Below are 15,713 nucleotides of genomic sequence, written 5' to 3'. Positions count from 1 at the left end.
CAAATTCCAGTCCTGCATAGGGAAAGCCCTGAGCCTGACCTGGGGCACCTCATCACCATGCACTGGGATGCAATACGGAGGCAGCACGGCCAGATTGCGTAGAGCTGGGCTGTGCATGCAGCAGGAGGTCAGCACCACGTTTAAAGCAGCCGTGCCCATGTTGTTTGGCTGTCACACCCTCTCTCCTGAGCCCTGCCTTCTTCTAAGCCAGTGTCAAATCTTCTTTGGACTTGAAGTTGGAAGGGGCTGAACTCCCAAGATAGTACTTTTCTTGGAGTCTGTTGGCAGCATTGACAATTAGGCAACTGATGCATTAACATGCCAGAGAGGCTCTGATGTTTATTCATGTGCTGCTCTCGAGGGTTTATTGAATTGATGCCTGGTAAAGCAACTAATGGGAGCCCTTGGCAGGGTACCTTAGATAGATTTCCTTATTATCTCTCTAGATTTTATACTCTCTAGCAAAATCAATATTCAAGCTGGTGCACAATGCAGCCTCTTTTAGCTTCAGGGTTTAAAGATTTATGGGGCATCAGGGAAAACCAATGAAGGCAAAAGACAATGACAAAAGAAGTAAAATCCAAGTGACACAATTTGCTACTGAACTAGGGTGGGCAAAAGCAATCATTAGGTTTTGAATTTTCTGTCTTTGTCAGGGAACCATTTTTTAATTGACCTCCCCCTGCCCGCCCCCCTCCTTTCCTCCCTCCTGCTTTGGTGAGGCTGCATGTTGCCCTTGCACTCCAGAAATTGTGACCAGGGCAAAGGAAATGCTGAGCCTTTAACAGGGAGTTAGAAGGATTTCAGGTGGCAGTTTTAGGTTTCTGCATGCAAGAGATGCCGAAAGAGTGCTAGAGAGCAGGGAGAAGAACCACCACTGTAATATACCTGCACCCTATGCATCTTACTCTTTTCCATAGCAGGTCTGATCTATATTGCATGGACTTTGTGGGGCCTCAATGGTCCTGTGAAACAGAGCCAATGGTTCTCACCTATTTCAGTTTTGGAGAGGTGGAATAGGAAGGGAAGAAAACAGCCTTTTGCTCAAATACTTCCTTTTTTTTTTTTTTTGGTCAGAAGTCCTGCAGTGTCACAGGGTCAGTTTTCTTCAGATTTCAAACTTGCAAACTGCCTAGTGCTAATGCTTTTCACAAGTAATGTAGGCCCTCCCCCCAAGATATGACCCGCTGCCTTGTGAGCCTGCAAGCTAATTTGTATGGTTCTAGCTAGCTAGAGCAATTATCATACTCAATCAGATATGTTATTATTTCATTAATTCTGTGGAGTTATCATTAAGATTCCCACCATGTTTGCTTATGACTGCCCTAAAGGGAAATAAATGATAGAGTTTAAAAGGTTGGTAACACTGTGAGGTTAAGTGGGTACACAGCTGGCTGGCACGCTCACCAGTGCTACCCCAGGACTTTCCTGATCACAAAATTACTGCATGTTTTCTTTTCTCTCCCATCTTCAACAGCAGCATTATGAGACTTAGTCCAGCCATCCTTGTAACATGCTTGGAGGAGTTATGAAGTGAAATATCACTCGTTGTGCTCTAGGATAAGTCAGAAGATTTTTCCCTTTCCCATTGCTTAGTATGTTTTTTATTGCTACGAGGTTACAGCTTAACAGTTAAAACAACATTGAGGGCTTGAAAGGCTGTCTAGCTATAAATGCAAACGAGTTCACAGTAACAATATTTGTGGGTGTCTAAGGGTTGCATGTGGGGGAACCCTATCCCATCCATGGCTTGCACAAAATGATTTTATGATTAAATTGAAATGAGGAACTGGACTGCACATACCAATCTAGAGATCATTCAAACAGGAAAGTTTTTTTAGAAGGAGTCAGATTCAGTCCTGGTCGAGAATACAAATGGTAGAATTCAAATGGCATCAGAGGTCCTGCATGATCTTTCTAATCAAGAACAGCTGTCACCTGCCAATACCATCTTCTGTACATATGGACATAAGACAGGCAGACAGTGGTTGCAGCATCACATACCTACAGAGCTTTTCTGCATCACGCTCCAGTGACACTTGCAAAAAACATCTTGTTTCATGGGAGGAATCACAGCCCTGCTGTGGCTGAGGCAAGGAAGCTTCTTAGCCATCCTCTCTTCCAGGAGACCTTCAGCACTGGCATTATTGTATGTCCTTCACCATGCTCTTTATTTGCCTTCCTCCACTAACTGAGGTACAACATCTACAAGTGCAGTTCATAAGCCCGTGGAGAGAGAAAATACTAAGCCAAATTTATTGGTTGTTCCACCAAAACTTAGGTGAGGGATGTTTTGGTCCTGTTTGCATGCTGCCTGAAGATGCTGTCACAATCACAAATCTTGATGTATAAACTCTTAAATGCTTGATAATGTGGAAGTAGTGTACAAATCCCATGCGGGGTCTCAAGAAAGGGGCAAATTTCAACCAGTAAAATTCATGGCCCAGCAGGCTATGGAGGATCTTGTCAGTTCCTATGTTATGTACTTCTCTCCCCTAATCATTTTATTACCCTGAACATCTGTGGAAACGTGGAGGTGCAGGGAGCCTCGAGGCTGCTCAGCATGTTTGACTCCATTTTCTCCTTAAACATGTGCAAATGCTACTTCTATTTGCACCTTCGCAGGGCTGTGATTTGCAACACCAAAGCCTAAATGACACCTAAGATCCCTCCAGAGCATAAAACAAACAAGCCAATAGGACATCTCACAGTCTGGGAAGTGCTAAATTGAAAGCAGTAGTACAAACTGCACTGCTTTGAAAATGAACCAGTTGAATTTCTTTGCTGTGATCCAAACCTGAGAGGTCTTTTCTCATGGCTTTTTCTGCATGAATCCAGGCTCTGCACACTCCCCAGAAAACGGAACCAGGATTCTGATTCAAGGCTTGTAATGTAGAAAATCCTGTGTATCTCATCTCATTTTGATTTTAATTGGATTTATATGAAGCAAATATGGAAAGGAAGAGGACAGCCAGGAGACTATCCACAGTAATAGTTTGACAGAGCAGGTGTTTAACATTGTATGCACTGTCAGTGAGCTTCTGATTTGATACTGACAGTAGATACAAGCCTCACAAAATTAGTCAGAGGCAAGTTAGTAGCAAGTTAAAAGCTAGAACGTGGCTAGGACTATACAAGGTAGTTTGGGCTTGAGGAGTAATATCGGTGGAAGGACTGTGTTAAAATAACTGGCTATAAGGAGAATACCTTGTAGTGGTATCTCCGGGGCTGTCTGCAAGTTCTTAAGTTTCTTCTCAAAAATAAGCCCTCTCCTCTTCCTTTTAAATGACTTTGCAAAGATCAGCCCTATCCCGTATGATTGCCAATAGGAGCGTAGTAAGTTTTGCAATCACAGAATAGCAAAATACATCGTGCCTCTCTTCAAAACATCCTTTAGAAATGCCTGCTTTCCTGGCCAGTCATCTCATTGCAAATGAAACTGCTGTGATCATGTTTCTGTGATATACCATGCATTTCAGGAAAAAAGCCACAATTATTAAAAACAAAATCCATAAGTCTGTCCTCTGTCAGTCTTTTCCTTCTGCTGAATCCTTACCTACAGAATTTTTGAAAGATTTCTTCAACTGGAAAAAAAAGGAAAAAAGTGTTATTTTCTTTGTATCTTGAGAGAATGACCAAGACTAGTATTAAAAGGAAATAGGTGCAAAAGATGACAAAACATGATCTCAAATATTTCAATTCCTTGTTCCTCTCTGTCTATGGTTCTCATTCTTTGAATTGTATGCTAAGGAACCTGATTCTGCTTGATAATACCAGTGGTAACATCAACATAAATCAAGAAAGTAGTATAAGACTACAATAAAGAGCATTCCCTCCCATGGTGTTTACATGAAGTTTGTGCAGAATTTAACCCTAATTGTTCATTTAAAAGAATGATCAATCCTTTAAAAATTGGGACACATGCTTAGGTGGAAGAGACCATTAAACGATAAGGCAGCTATCTAAGAGATTTTCTAGGCATATTTTATACTAAAAAAGGCAGGCAAAAATTTTTTTATGGTTACATTGTGAGATCAGATCAGCCAGAAATGCTGACTTCGCATTTCTTCAGAAAAACAACAGACCTTCCAGTTCACTGCCTTTACTGCCCTTGTAAAACTGGATAATTGTATCTGCAAATTGAAGCCATAAATTACTAATTTCACACATTGGGAGAGGGTTGAATATACTAATTAGTCCAACAGTTGCATTCAAAGTTCAAGCAAGCCAAATACCATCCACATATTTATATGTTCTTCTCTCTGGAGCATCTAGATCATTGCCACAGCTTACTGAGAAATATCAAGGCAGGTCCAGTCCTAGTTCTGCCTGTGTTGCCTATGCAGACTTGAAAGTGCCCTGAAACACAGGCTCCATCTCTTCAGATGAACATGTGGCTTAGCAGGAAAGGGTCCTGATCTAGGCTGTGGCAATGAGACACAGAGTAGTAAAACCGCATTGCAGGTCAGCGATCCCTTCCACTTAAAAACTTGAGGGTGAGACTGAAACATCTCCTTACATTGTGTATAAATGCCTTAAAGTCCATTTTTGCTTGGGGAGGTCCTTTTATTTCCTTTTTACTGGTGGAGAGCTCCTGTGGGGCAAACTCGGCTGAATTTGGCTCAGGTGTTGTCCTGGTAGGAAACTGTACTTGGGATGCCCTCGGCTGGGGGGCAGAGAGTGATCCTGTTGCTGTCATGTTTTTGCTAAGAGCTCTTTGGAGCACCATTTTTGAGCACCCACTTTGAGGATGCGCAGTGTCAGCAGCATCTGGAAATGCTTGTTTATTCTGGGCTTTTCTTTCTCCCTTCCAATCAGAGAGTCCGAGCTCGGAAAACAGATGGGATTGTTCTGCTAGTAATTGGTCCAGCTGCTGCAGAGAAAATAGAAGGAAAAGCATATTGCAGTAATAAAAATATAATAAAAGGAATCAAGCAGTATACACAAGAGTATATGAAGCATGCCTGCTTCTTCTGCTTGGTCCGAAGAAGACATGCAATATCTGGCAAATGAGATGTTGCCCTACAAAGGAGGAGAAAAGCCTAAAGGACATTTTATTCCAACAGATAGATCTAATTGCATAATGGAAAATCTGCAAATGGACTTCAATCTCTGGCCATTGCGATCTTGAGCTTCTAACTCAAGCTTGTCAGGGAAGAATCAAAGCCAAGTCCCCTGACCATCATTTCTTTACCTTTCCTTATCAAACAGACAGCTGGCCAAGAAAAGAACCAGACCAGTAACCATTTCTCAATAATTATGTAGGCTGACCGCCCATCACCTTGTTCTGGAAAGCAAGAGCAGAGTAGGATACAGACACTTCTATAAATATTGTCACTTTTCCTGGGTAGTTGAGCTCAAGCAGCGTAGCCAAGGAGACAGAGGGTCAAAGATGTAAACTGTAAAAGTCTGTTATTGGAAATCCTCCTCTTCCTGGCACTGAAAGGACTGGTCAGATGTACCTCAGAGTTAGCACTTTGAACACTGAATAGCAGGACAGACTTTAAACTCTCCCCACATGACCCAGAGCAGTGGCTTGTGCAACGTACCATAAGGATGCTCTCCCTGACCTGGCAAGCTCGATCGTTCAGCTGAAATTCCAGCTCTGCAACCTCCTGACGAACAGCTCGCTGTAAGAGTTGCAGGTGTCTGCCTTCCTCCCTGTAGGGACAGCAGCAAAAGCACACTCGAGTGAGCAGTGAACACCCTCCTCTTCCTCAGCCCCAGCATAACGCCTGTATCTCCCTCTGTTGCAGTCTTGTTTTTACCCGTGATCACAGGATACCTTACAAAATAATTAATAACAGCCCTTGTCTGCTTGACTCTCATTTCTTTGATTATCCCAGTTGCAAGATTAAACACACTGTAGTTGCAGAGCCATCTTGACTCTGGACTGATTTATCACCAGCACAAAGACTGCATAAATGCCCTACTTTCAGGCAGCTCAAGACTGGAAGCCCCCAGTAAATTTCTGTGAACACAAGGCTTCTTGGCAATCACTGTGAACTGGGGCTGAGTCCATGAAAAGCTAGTTCAAATTTTCCTGCATCATCCCTGCACTGATCGTGGTCACTAAGTACATGGCCTAAAGGGACTGATTTGTCACAGATCGCTCCCACCTCATTCCCTGAACCTGGCATTGACCTGGGACACCGAGCTCCAGCTGACTGAGATCTGTTCCTGAGTTCCTATTGCTATTAACACATAGCATTTCCATTCTAAAAATCTAGCCTACATCTATGGAGCAATCTTCCCCTTCAAAATGCTCATGTTTAAGAGCCTTGAACAGTGTGGAGAGAAGCTGGGCTTTCCTCTGAGCAAAACCCACATCACAATACATTTCTCCTCCACTTGCGGGATGCCCACAGCTGCACCTCACTGACCAGAAGTGCTGTGGTAACACAAGTGACCAGACACGTTGCACATGCCCACGGGCTCTTGCTGATGCTAGTTTTGGATTTAGGTAAGTGTGTTGGGCTGCCATTACCTTCCTTCATCTGGCATAGCACCAGAAAACAGCGCCTGCTGTTCGGTCAGGTGCTGTTCAATCTCATCCAGCTTCTCCTGGAAGTGCTTGCAGGAGCTCTTCATCGCTTCTATTTCATGGAGGGTACACTACACAGAAAAGCAAGAAGACACCCCACTTTACTGCTTTTCTTCGAGCACTTCCATGTCGAGTGCATTTGAAGCTGACAGCCTGAACAGTATGGGTCCTCCTCTTACCTGCACAACATGGACTCTGTGAGCAGCTGCTGTGAAAGTCCAGCTGGCACTTCAAGCGAGTTTGCTCTGGGTGCATCACTCACATCCTAGCAACCACCTTTTCTCCTAAAGCATGTAGGATTAAGTCCTGGCACTACTTGAGCCAATGAGAATTTAATTTTTGCCATTGAAGGGGAAAAGGACTTTAATCAAAGATCTGGCACCATGTGCCACATTCTGATGTTATTGCACTGTTGTCAGACATTATATTTGAGTAGGATGAGTTGCTATGGATTAATGATAGGTTAAATTACTGTCCACTGGAAGTTAGAAACTGTTTTTAAAAAGAGAAAGAGGGAGAGGGATAAATAAGAATTATGAGAAGGAAAAGCATCTTTCATGATGGACTCTGCTAAGCGTTACACTGATAATTTCTCATCTATTACCAGTTAGAAACCTAGAATTTGATTTATCTAATCAAGTGCAGACATTTACCGCAACAGATGTGCATGCAAGTACTGCAAAAGAGCAGTTGTTCTGATCCAAAAGTAGACATCTGTAATAGATCAGAGGATCTATGCCATAAATGTGACCATTATTCTTCGAGAGAAGGTATCTAGTATGGTTGATCATCTTCATCTACCCTGATGTGGCCATCTACACCAGGAATGTCTCAAGGCAGGGGAGATGAATGAGCAGGAATGGCACATGAAAAAGTATAGGCAGATTTGCAAGTTACTACTTGTAGCACAGGACTAATACAATGGCAGCCCTCTAGTGACACCGAAATAAAACCTGTAATTGCAGTCCATCAACGTCTGAGTTTCTAGCCACATTAAAGACTTTTCCTTGACTTTTTCACACCTTGTCCAGGGCAGTAATGCAGACAGCATCATCCATATGATTTTGGAGACAATACCGTTTGCCTTCTGAAAGCATGCCCCCCTATTATGCTGAAACTGCTCTGAGTGCAAGAAGGTGTTTGGCATGGTCTCATCTTAGCAAATTTTGGTCTCTTGTAAGCCATGGGAAGACAGTGTAGAAACCTGCACTCCACTGCTGACCACTGTAACTGATAGAGAACAAGAGGCGTGTTTGCAAAGCATAGAAATGCCCAGTCTCTTTGGATTCCTGTAATCATGTCCTTTGATGTTCTTTTCATGTTTGTGTGCTTGAATGTGTCCCTCAGTCCCAGCAAGGCCTGAAACATGACAAAGCCGTCTCTGCCAGGGGACCAGCTTCAGCTAGAGGGCAAAAGATGCTCCCCATGCATTTGAGAAACCTCATTCTCAATCTCCATTTCAATGCAGCTGCTATGTCAGGCACACTCCTGATGTGCGTGACCCAGGGATAAACCATTCCATAGCAGTAATTTAAGAAACCTAGCCCCAACAGCCATGGGATTGCACCAGAAAGGGCTAATTAGAGACTAATAGTAGTTTGATAGGGCCAGTCCTGTGACTGCAGTGGAGGTGAGCTCTCCTAAATGTCTGCTCCATGTGGAGCACAACTGGTGCTCTTAATGCTGTGGGTCAGGGCAGCAATTGCACCCCACTGAGGCAGTCAGATGTGTTATGAGCCCCTTCAGGTTGAGTGTTGGCTGATTGCCGATTTCACATCCCCCCCCACCCCCCCCAACTTTAATCTTGATCCTCAGACAGTTTTCTTGTTCCTAGATGGAAGTGTGTGGGGTGCAAGTGAGCAGTGCCCACATAGTAATCATGATTTCTTCTACCCACTGCCAAATCTGAGCAGAGTGAGGACTTACAGCCATCAAAAAAGTGTGCCCAAATGAGCCTGAAGAGCTCCTGTCCTTCAGGTCACTAGGAAGAAGTCGATGGGCCACAGACAAATTTCTAGGCGATTCCTCAAAGCTAACAGAAATCTGGAAAGCACCATGCAAAAGATCCAAAAGTCATAATGTGGGTAGGTTTGGTAAAAAGTCATGCCAGCCCTTACAGATGAGGTACAGGCAGCTCACCTGGCACTGGCTCTTTGAGCATATCACAGAGCACAAGTTCACATAGATTAATTCAGAGTTCATGCTCAGCAGGGATGGAGGGGGGACTAACTGTTCCAGGACTACTCTCATGCAAGACCTTGTTTAAGGTAAGGTGCATGTAAACAGGGTAAATTTACTGTCTAACAGTTGCTCTGTGGTGGTTTCATTCCCCATGCATGTCCTTGGTAAATGAGACTTAACCTGAGTGAGCTTCTCGCAGCAAAAGATGTAGAAATTACCTCACCTGTAATGCAAAGTACAAAGTAGGCATGAGTGTAATCTCTGCAGAGTGACTAATATTCAGTAAATTCACTCGCTTACTGCACAGTGACTTGGATGTGGAGCCATATCCCTAAGAACAGATCTTGGATAACAGCACGGTGCAAAGTCTGTTCCTCCCACATTCCCTGTCCACAGACTAGAGAAGACAAATCACCATAGTGATAAAATAGTAGTGAATCAATGTGAAAAGGCTTCCCAGTCCAGCATAAGGTACTGACTCACTGCCATCTTGTGGCAACAGCAAGATAGCTGACAAAAGGCATATTTTCCAATATACTGTTCAGACAAGACATTGCAGATTTATATATCATGATGTAGCAGCATAAAATTCACCAGTTTCACTTTCTGGAACTTTTATCTAGTAATTTTCTTCCCCAATTTGTACACCAGTTCAAGTTTCATTTCCTTATGAAGAGCAAATAGAAGAGGAAAAATGGAAACATCTGCGAACTAGTAAGAGGTATCTGCTCCTTCCACATTTTTCTCAGGATGCAAAAGCCACTCCCGATCCCCTTCCTTGCTTTCTTCCCCAACACACCCTGAGTCTTTCACAACTTTTGGGAACTCCTAGCAATTCTGAACAAAGAAATAAAAAATCTGGTGACTTTTTACTATCGGTATTTTTATTGCAAATATTCATCTTAGCAGGAGTTTAGATTTAATGCAAGCTTCTTATTCTACTGCAGTAAAATGGCTTGAGGCTCTGAGAAGCTGCAACTCACTTTGATTCAGAGCAGTTTGTCTTATGGTATATATCTGGGTGTTCACAGTTAGTCTTTAATAAACACTAAGTAATATAACCTAAATGAGTTCTCTTTTACTAAGAGGATTACACTAAATCATGTAACCTCGCATTTTCTGCAGTCCAGTAAGTTACTCAGTTACTGTAACTCAGCTGATTCACAGGAACTCACTGAAACTCATTCTCATCTCTCAGCTCTTCGTTTGACCTGTAAGCTTTATCACCCAGTTCACAGTAACCGTTTTAAGATTGAACTGATGTACATAAGTTACTAAAAGAAGCAGCCCAACAAAACTGAAGGTACAGAGATATGTTTGCTATTTTTGCCGAGAAGGGAATGCTTCTTTCCCCATCCGTTTTCTCAGTTACATTCCCAAGATATGTCTCACTAAAGAAGCAAGCATAGCAGGAGGGGAAAGGAAAAGGCAGCTTGTACATTTAGCTCATAAGTGTGTCAGCTGTCCATGTATATGAAGAAATCTACTCACCGGAGCAAGATTACGCATTACAGTGTCCTGTAGGAGCATCAGCATTTTCAAGAGCTGCAGCTCAGTGGCAGCATGGTTTGAGCAGCAGCCCACAGGGCATTGGGGAGAGACAGCCATGGGGAAGGCCCACGGGCAGCAGCCGTGGCGGCAGCAGCCGTGGCAGCAGCAGCCGTGGCAGCAGTGACTGCCCTGAGCACCCCCGGCGCCAGAAGCTTCACCCCAGTCGTGTGACCTGTATTTGCCACAAAGCATGCTGTCAAGAGAGGCTGATTTTGTCAGGTGAGTATGGGGTGTACAAAGCAGTGGTGGCTGCCTGGGTTTCCTGGTGGGGATGTCAGTTTGGCTGGAGGCTTCAGTGGTCTGCTTCACACCGTCCTTCGAAGGCCCTGGGTCTGACTGTATGAGAGGACCACCCTCAGAACAGTGCACTAACATGTCGGAGAAGTCCACAGGATCTTCCCTAGCAAGGCTGTCACTGAGAGGAGCATTTTGCCCCGTGCCCTTTGCTCTTGAAGTAAACTCCAGCCCTGAAGACATCTGAACAGTAACAGATTTCAGAGGAGCAGAAGCCATTTCACCGTTTTGGACAGTGTCTCCCTGTTCTGATTTGTTAGCACCTAACATCTCCCCTATGCTACCAGTCTCTTGATCTTCAGATGAACTTAATCCAGGCCCTTCTGCTAGACAGGGGGGATGCCTCCGAGATACTTGCAGAGAACAGCTTGAAGCTGCGCTGCTCCCACTTTGCGCTGCTGAGCCCCACTGCGGAGTTTCTGGGAGGCCCATTTTGGGGGACCTTCTTGTATTTTTTGAATCACCATCCATTTTGCAGAACTTCTGCCCGTTTGTCACATCATTCACTGCAAGCCGGGTACCATCTTTGCTGACCACTTCCACACCCCACCACGGTCCTTTAACACGTCCTGTATGACCTCCACGGGCACTTTCATGACATGCAACTCCAATGTCCTTTTCAGTCCAGCACCTCTCACCTTCATCTTCACCCCCAATTTTGCTCTCACTGGTGACTGCAGGGTTTATATCACTCAGTTCAGTGAAGGTCACATTCACCTTTTCGTGTCCTGTACTAAAATATAAATGACAATCATATTTGGAGGAGCTAGGATCCCCTTCATCCTGAGTATCACCCTGAAAACAAGGACTATGCTCTTTTATGCACCTCTCTTTTTCCAGTTGCTTTCTTTCAGTTTTATCCTCTTTCTTGTCCATGTCACATAACATTTCTTGGATAAAACTCTGCGGCTCAGCATTACATGCCTGATACTTGCCATTTTCTGCAGTCAGCAGCAGCAGAGTCTCTTCTCCCTGGTCACTGCATGCTTTTGTTAATCTAGGTACTGTCAAAATGCTCTTGCAAGCTGCGATGAAGACCGTAGCAATACAATCATCTGGCTGTTGTTGAAAAACTTGATTTAACATAGGAAAAGATGCCCTATGTGACAGAGCTGTTTCTTGATTGTGGATATCATAAATAAAATTAATCTTTCCTGACAAAGATGCATTCTGAAGGGGAAAAAAAAAAAGGAATTGAAATACTACATTTGTTTTATCACACTGGTTTGCCCACCACTATTTTGCCCTGGGCATCCCTAGGACATCTTTAAATACATCTTTAAATACCCAATGAACCAAAGAATCAAAGATTCTTGTAATATTTCTTCTCTAATGCCTGTAACCTTGCACAAAAATTGCATTAGTGTGGTGGAAGAGTTGCACAAAGTTCTGAGAAAGCTTCTCTCCTTCTGAGGTTTTCTGGGAGGATGAATTTGTTTTCATCAAGCTTTCACAACTCCATGATTTTCTTTATGTTACTTGTGTCAGGGTTACAGAGTTTTCACAGACCTACTGACAACTATTGCTTGTTTCTTACTTGCAAGACTACAGGTTCTGGTAGCTCCTCCATGAATCCACTGCTGTCTGACTGGCAGCTGCTTGTTCTTGTCACCATCAGCTCTGCTGGGGAAAACAAAAGGATAAGAAAAATTAGAAAGAAAGACAGAAAGCAGTACCAGGTCAAAATGAATACGGAGCTAAGCAGGAGCACTTTCAATGTACCTTTCTAGAATTATTCTTGATCCTGGCCAGAAATCTGCAATATTGCTACAACCAGACAAAAATAACAAAATGTGCTCAGGTTGGCTACTGCTGATGTTACTAAGCATTGACTTATTCATCAGTGTAATCATCAACTGCAGATTTCAGATTTTGATATATCACACAACATACACTGTGTAAATAACCTATAAAGCAGCCAACCACTTGTTTTCCTTTGCTAAAAATGTTGACTTTTGATTGTTAGAACTGGCTTAGACCAGGTCTCATTCATACCTACATAGTTTCAATGGCTTCAGCCAGGTGACTCATGCAGGGAAAGGGAGCTGCCCTAGCCTCTCCCTAGACCAGTTTGTCCCTACTTTGAGGCACTGTGTATCATCTTTGTCAGTTTTTGGTCTGAGGACAGAAAATCACAGTAACAAGCAGAGATGATGTAGGGTTGCGTTGCAAGACATAAAGGTAAGAGGAAGATATTCTAGATTTACTCCAGAAAAGGTTTCTAGTCTGGCAGCCACATCATCTGTCTAAATCAGTTCTTGCCCCAGCTTTTGCAATTAGCTGATTTCACAAATAAAAGCCAACCCTCTTTAAAAGTATAAATGCTTAAAGGTAAACCCTCTGTTATCCTGTACATCCCAGTACATCTCAGCCCTTGGATAACCCGCACTTTCAGATAACCCTTATCCTCAGATAATGCCCTCATTCTCAGATAGTTGGCACAAAAACAGAGGTAGATTTGGGGAAGCAGGCTGAGGGAGTCTGCTGGGGAAGGGAAGGAGACTGAGTCACTCTGGATACACTTCCTCTCTTGTTCCTTGCATACATAACCACTACTGAATCCTAGGGCTTTTTATCTTCTGGTTATATCCATGAAAATATGACAATTCACCTAGCAGTTCTGAGACCTGAGTTATTAATTCTCATTTATGTGAATTGGAAAATGCAAAAAAAAAAAATAGCCTACAAATTATGTTTTCACACATTAACAGACTATGGGCTTTATTAAATGTATCTTGGGCATCAATTAATGAAAATCACACAATCTATTTGTAGGCAGCAACTGTAAAATCAAAACCAGATATCATTTTATGGTTTTTAAATTAGTTACTTGCATTGTCAGTCCTGGTATCATCATCAGCACATCAGTCAGTCAGTCACTTTCCTATTTCGGATGAGAAATATGTGGTTCCCATCTCACACATTACAAAATCTACAGCAATGTTGCTGAAAATTGCCTGTTTTGTGGGTGGTCTCAAAACTCATCCTTGCAGTTTCCCACAAACAACATCATGGTTCAGCTTCTCCCCCAGGGACACTGCTCTACAGATTCTCTAAACTTTTTTTAAAGCTGTTTCAATTACCCTTTGCATCTTTGCCAGCTGTTGCTTCCAGCGTGTCAGTCTGGCCTATAGTTTTCCATACACAAAAATGAAGAACGGCAGGCTTACGAAAAATTTTGAAAAGCTAGAATGTTTCAGCTGCTGTAGTTCCAACCAATTTGAGACTCAAATTATTTGAGTCTCAACTACTCAATTGTATCCTACAATCATAACAACTGACCTTCAGGCTTTAAAGTTTGCAGAGTTAGAAGATCACATTATCTGCTTACCTAGTGTTTTAAGGTGCCTGTTTTTCTCTGAGACATGTAGGATACCAAAGTAGCTGGCATGCTACTAGAAATTACATGTAGGGAAAAACCCTGTAACTTGTAACAGAAGAGTAAGTGTGGTTAGAAGTCATCTTCTGACCTGGTCAAAACCAGGTGGCTGTAGCCAGGTTTGACCCATTTAGTAAGATAAAAGCAATGCATCTGCTCCAACAACAGTTGATTGTGTTTGTGTATTGCAACCACGCAGCCTTCCCCCCCACATTTACATTCATGCATTACCTAGAGAACTACCCAAAACATGTGACAGTGGACTCTGGGCTGATCTTTAGGCACAAGGTGAGATATTAAAGACTGGATGACATATGTGCAGACCAAGTTAATATCACTACAGTTAGGCTACAGAAAGACCTCCATGTGTCTCCCTGGAGTTGCCCTGGAAAGAGATGTGATGTGTGCTCTGCTATGATGGCTCTCATTCATTAAACATGCAAGGTATGTAGATAAATCAAGGCTCAAAGCACTTTGAAAGGCTGTTGACGTATATATTTAAAAATGGTAGTATAATATGACCTAATGACCATTCTGAGCATAAATCCAGTTTCTACAATTTTTATGTTAGCAAAATAGAAACTTATAAAAGAGAAGGAAAGTATAGTAGAAGGAGAACCATGTTAAGCTCAGTTCACCTGTGCTTGTTACTGTGATTTCCTGTCCTCAGACTAAGTAATCACCTTCATCTGAGTTAGGCATCTAATTTGCACCTACCTACATATTAGATGTGTAATGAACTAATACTCCTAGAGTAAAGGCTTAAATTCCCCATATAGTAAGTGCAAAACGATGTCTCTGAGGGTCTGAGCTGCAGTTCTTTTCCAACTACATTCAGATGCTTAATTTAATCATTACATCCCACACTGACTTGCAAGATCCTACCCAGTATGCCAGGCCTTGTTGAAGGTAGGCAGGTGAAGATAAGGGGTTTTTAAAAGATGAGATGTTTCTCTGACTCTGTAACACTTTATTCAAAGCCAGACAAAATTCCCTCGATTTCAGTGAAAGTCTGAATTTAAAAAAAGACTTCGTAAAAATGAATATAGGCCTCCAATTCAAGGTGGGGTAAAAAGCTATGAAGAGATTGCCAAAGCGCTCCCACAAGGACTTCAAGCTGAACAATATGATCCTGGGAGAAACACAGAACAGTGCTGCATTGGGAAGGCAGGTCGCACTGCAGGCTGGGGCTGTGCCAAAACTAGATTAAACATGATAGCCTTTTCAATTTGAGGCAGCTCACTTTCAACCTATGTAAATATAGTTTGGTTTAATGTCTGTGTACCGGAGCCAAGTAATGCTTGCATAATGGCGGGCAGCATTTGCATACTGGGGAAACTGTGTTTTGGGTGAGGAGTGGGCCAATCTATCACTTCATTTCCTCTTAGTGTCCCAAATAATAGCAATTAAGTGAGACTGTAAATTAGACCATGCCTAATGCTGTCCTGAGGAGGAATAAAGTTTCCCTCTTTGTGAAATTTTCAGTAATGTTAATAGCTTGCCAAAGGTAGCAGTCCAGTTTTTCTTGGCAGGCTCTAATACCCAGCAAGGATACCCATAGCCCGAGTTTCTACCAGGAGACTGACTCTTTGCAGGGGTCCAAAGCAGGTCTTTGCTAGGTCTCCTAGGACAAATTCCTCTATCTACCAGGTATCTGAAAATGTCCAGACTGGATGCTGGTGGTGATTTGTCCCAGAGTGGACTAGCACCTAAAGCCGTTTCAGCAGTGGCCAAGGTCACCTTTAGGGACACCACTTCTTCACA

General features: G+C 42.9%; 1 protein-coding gene across 1 annotated transcript in view; it reads right to left on the bottom strand.

Moving 5' to 3' along the window:
* Nucleotides 1–4,465: 4,465 nt before the first annotated feature.
* The window catches only part of ITPRID1 (ITPR interacting domain containing 1), a 33,727-nt gene continuing 22,479 nt past the window's right edge, over nt 4,466–15,713 (bottom strand). Inside the window, exons 6-10 of the mRNA XM_050890908.1 lie at nt 12,108–12,193; nt 10,217–11,740; nt 6,488–6,615; nt 5,550–5,661; nt 4,466–4,873 (exon numbers count right to left, since the gene is read on the bottom strand). Of these exons, the coding sequence (XP_050746865.1) occupies nt 4,466–4,873; nt 5,550–5,661; nt 6,488–6,615; nt 10,217–11,740; nt 12,108–12,193 (2,258 nt within the window). The remainder of the gene's footprint in view (nt 4,874–5,549; nt 5,662–6,487; nt 6,616–10,216; nt 11,741–12,107; nt 12,194–15,713) is intronic.

Source organism: Gymnogyps californianus, chromosome 2 (genome assembly GCF_018139145.2).
Source record: "Gymnogyps californianus isolate 813 chromosome 2, ASM1813914v2, whole genome shotgun sequence".
In the NCBI taxonomy this organism is placed as follows: Eukaryota; Metazoa; Chordata; class Aves; order Accipitriformes; family Cathartidae; genus Gymnogyps; species Gymnogyps californianus.
This window is presented reverse-complemented; position numbering and strand designations above follow the sequence as displayed.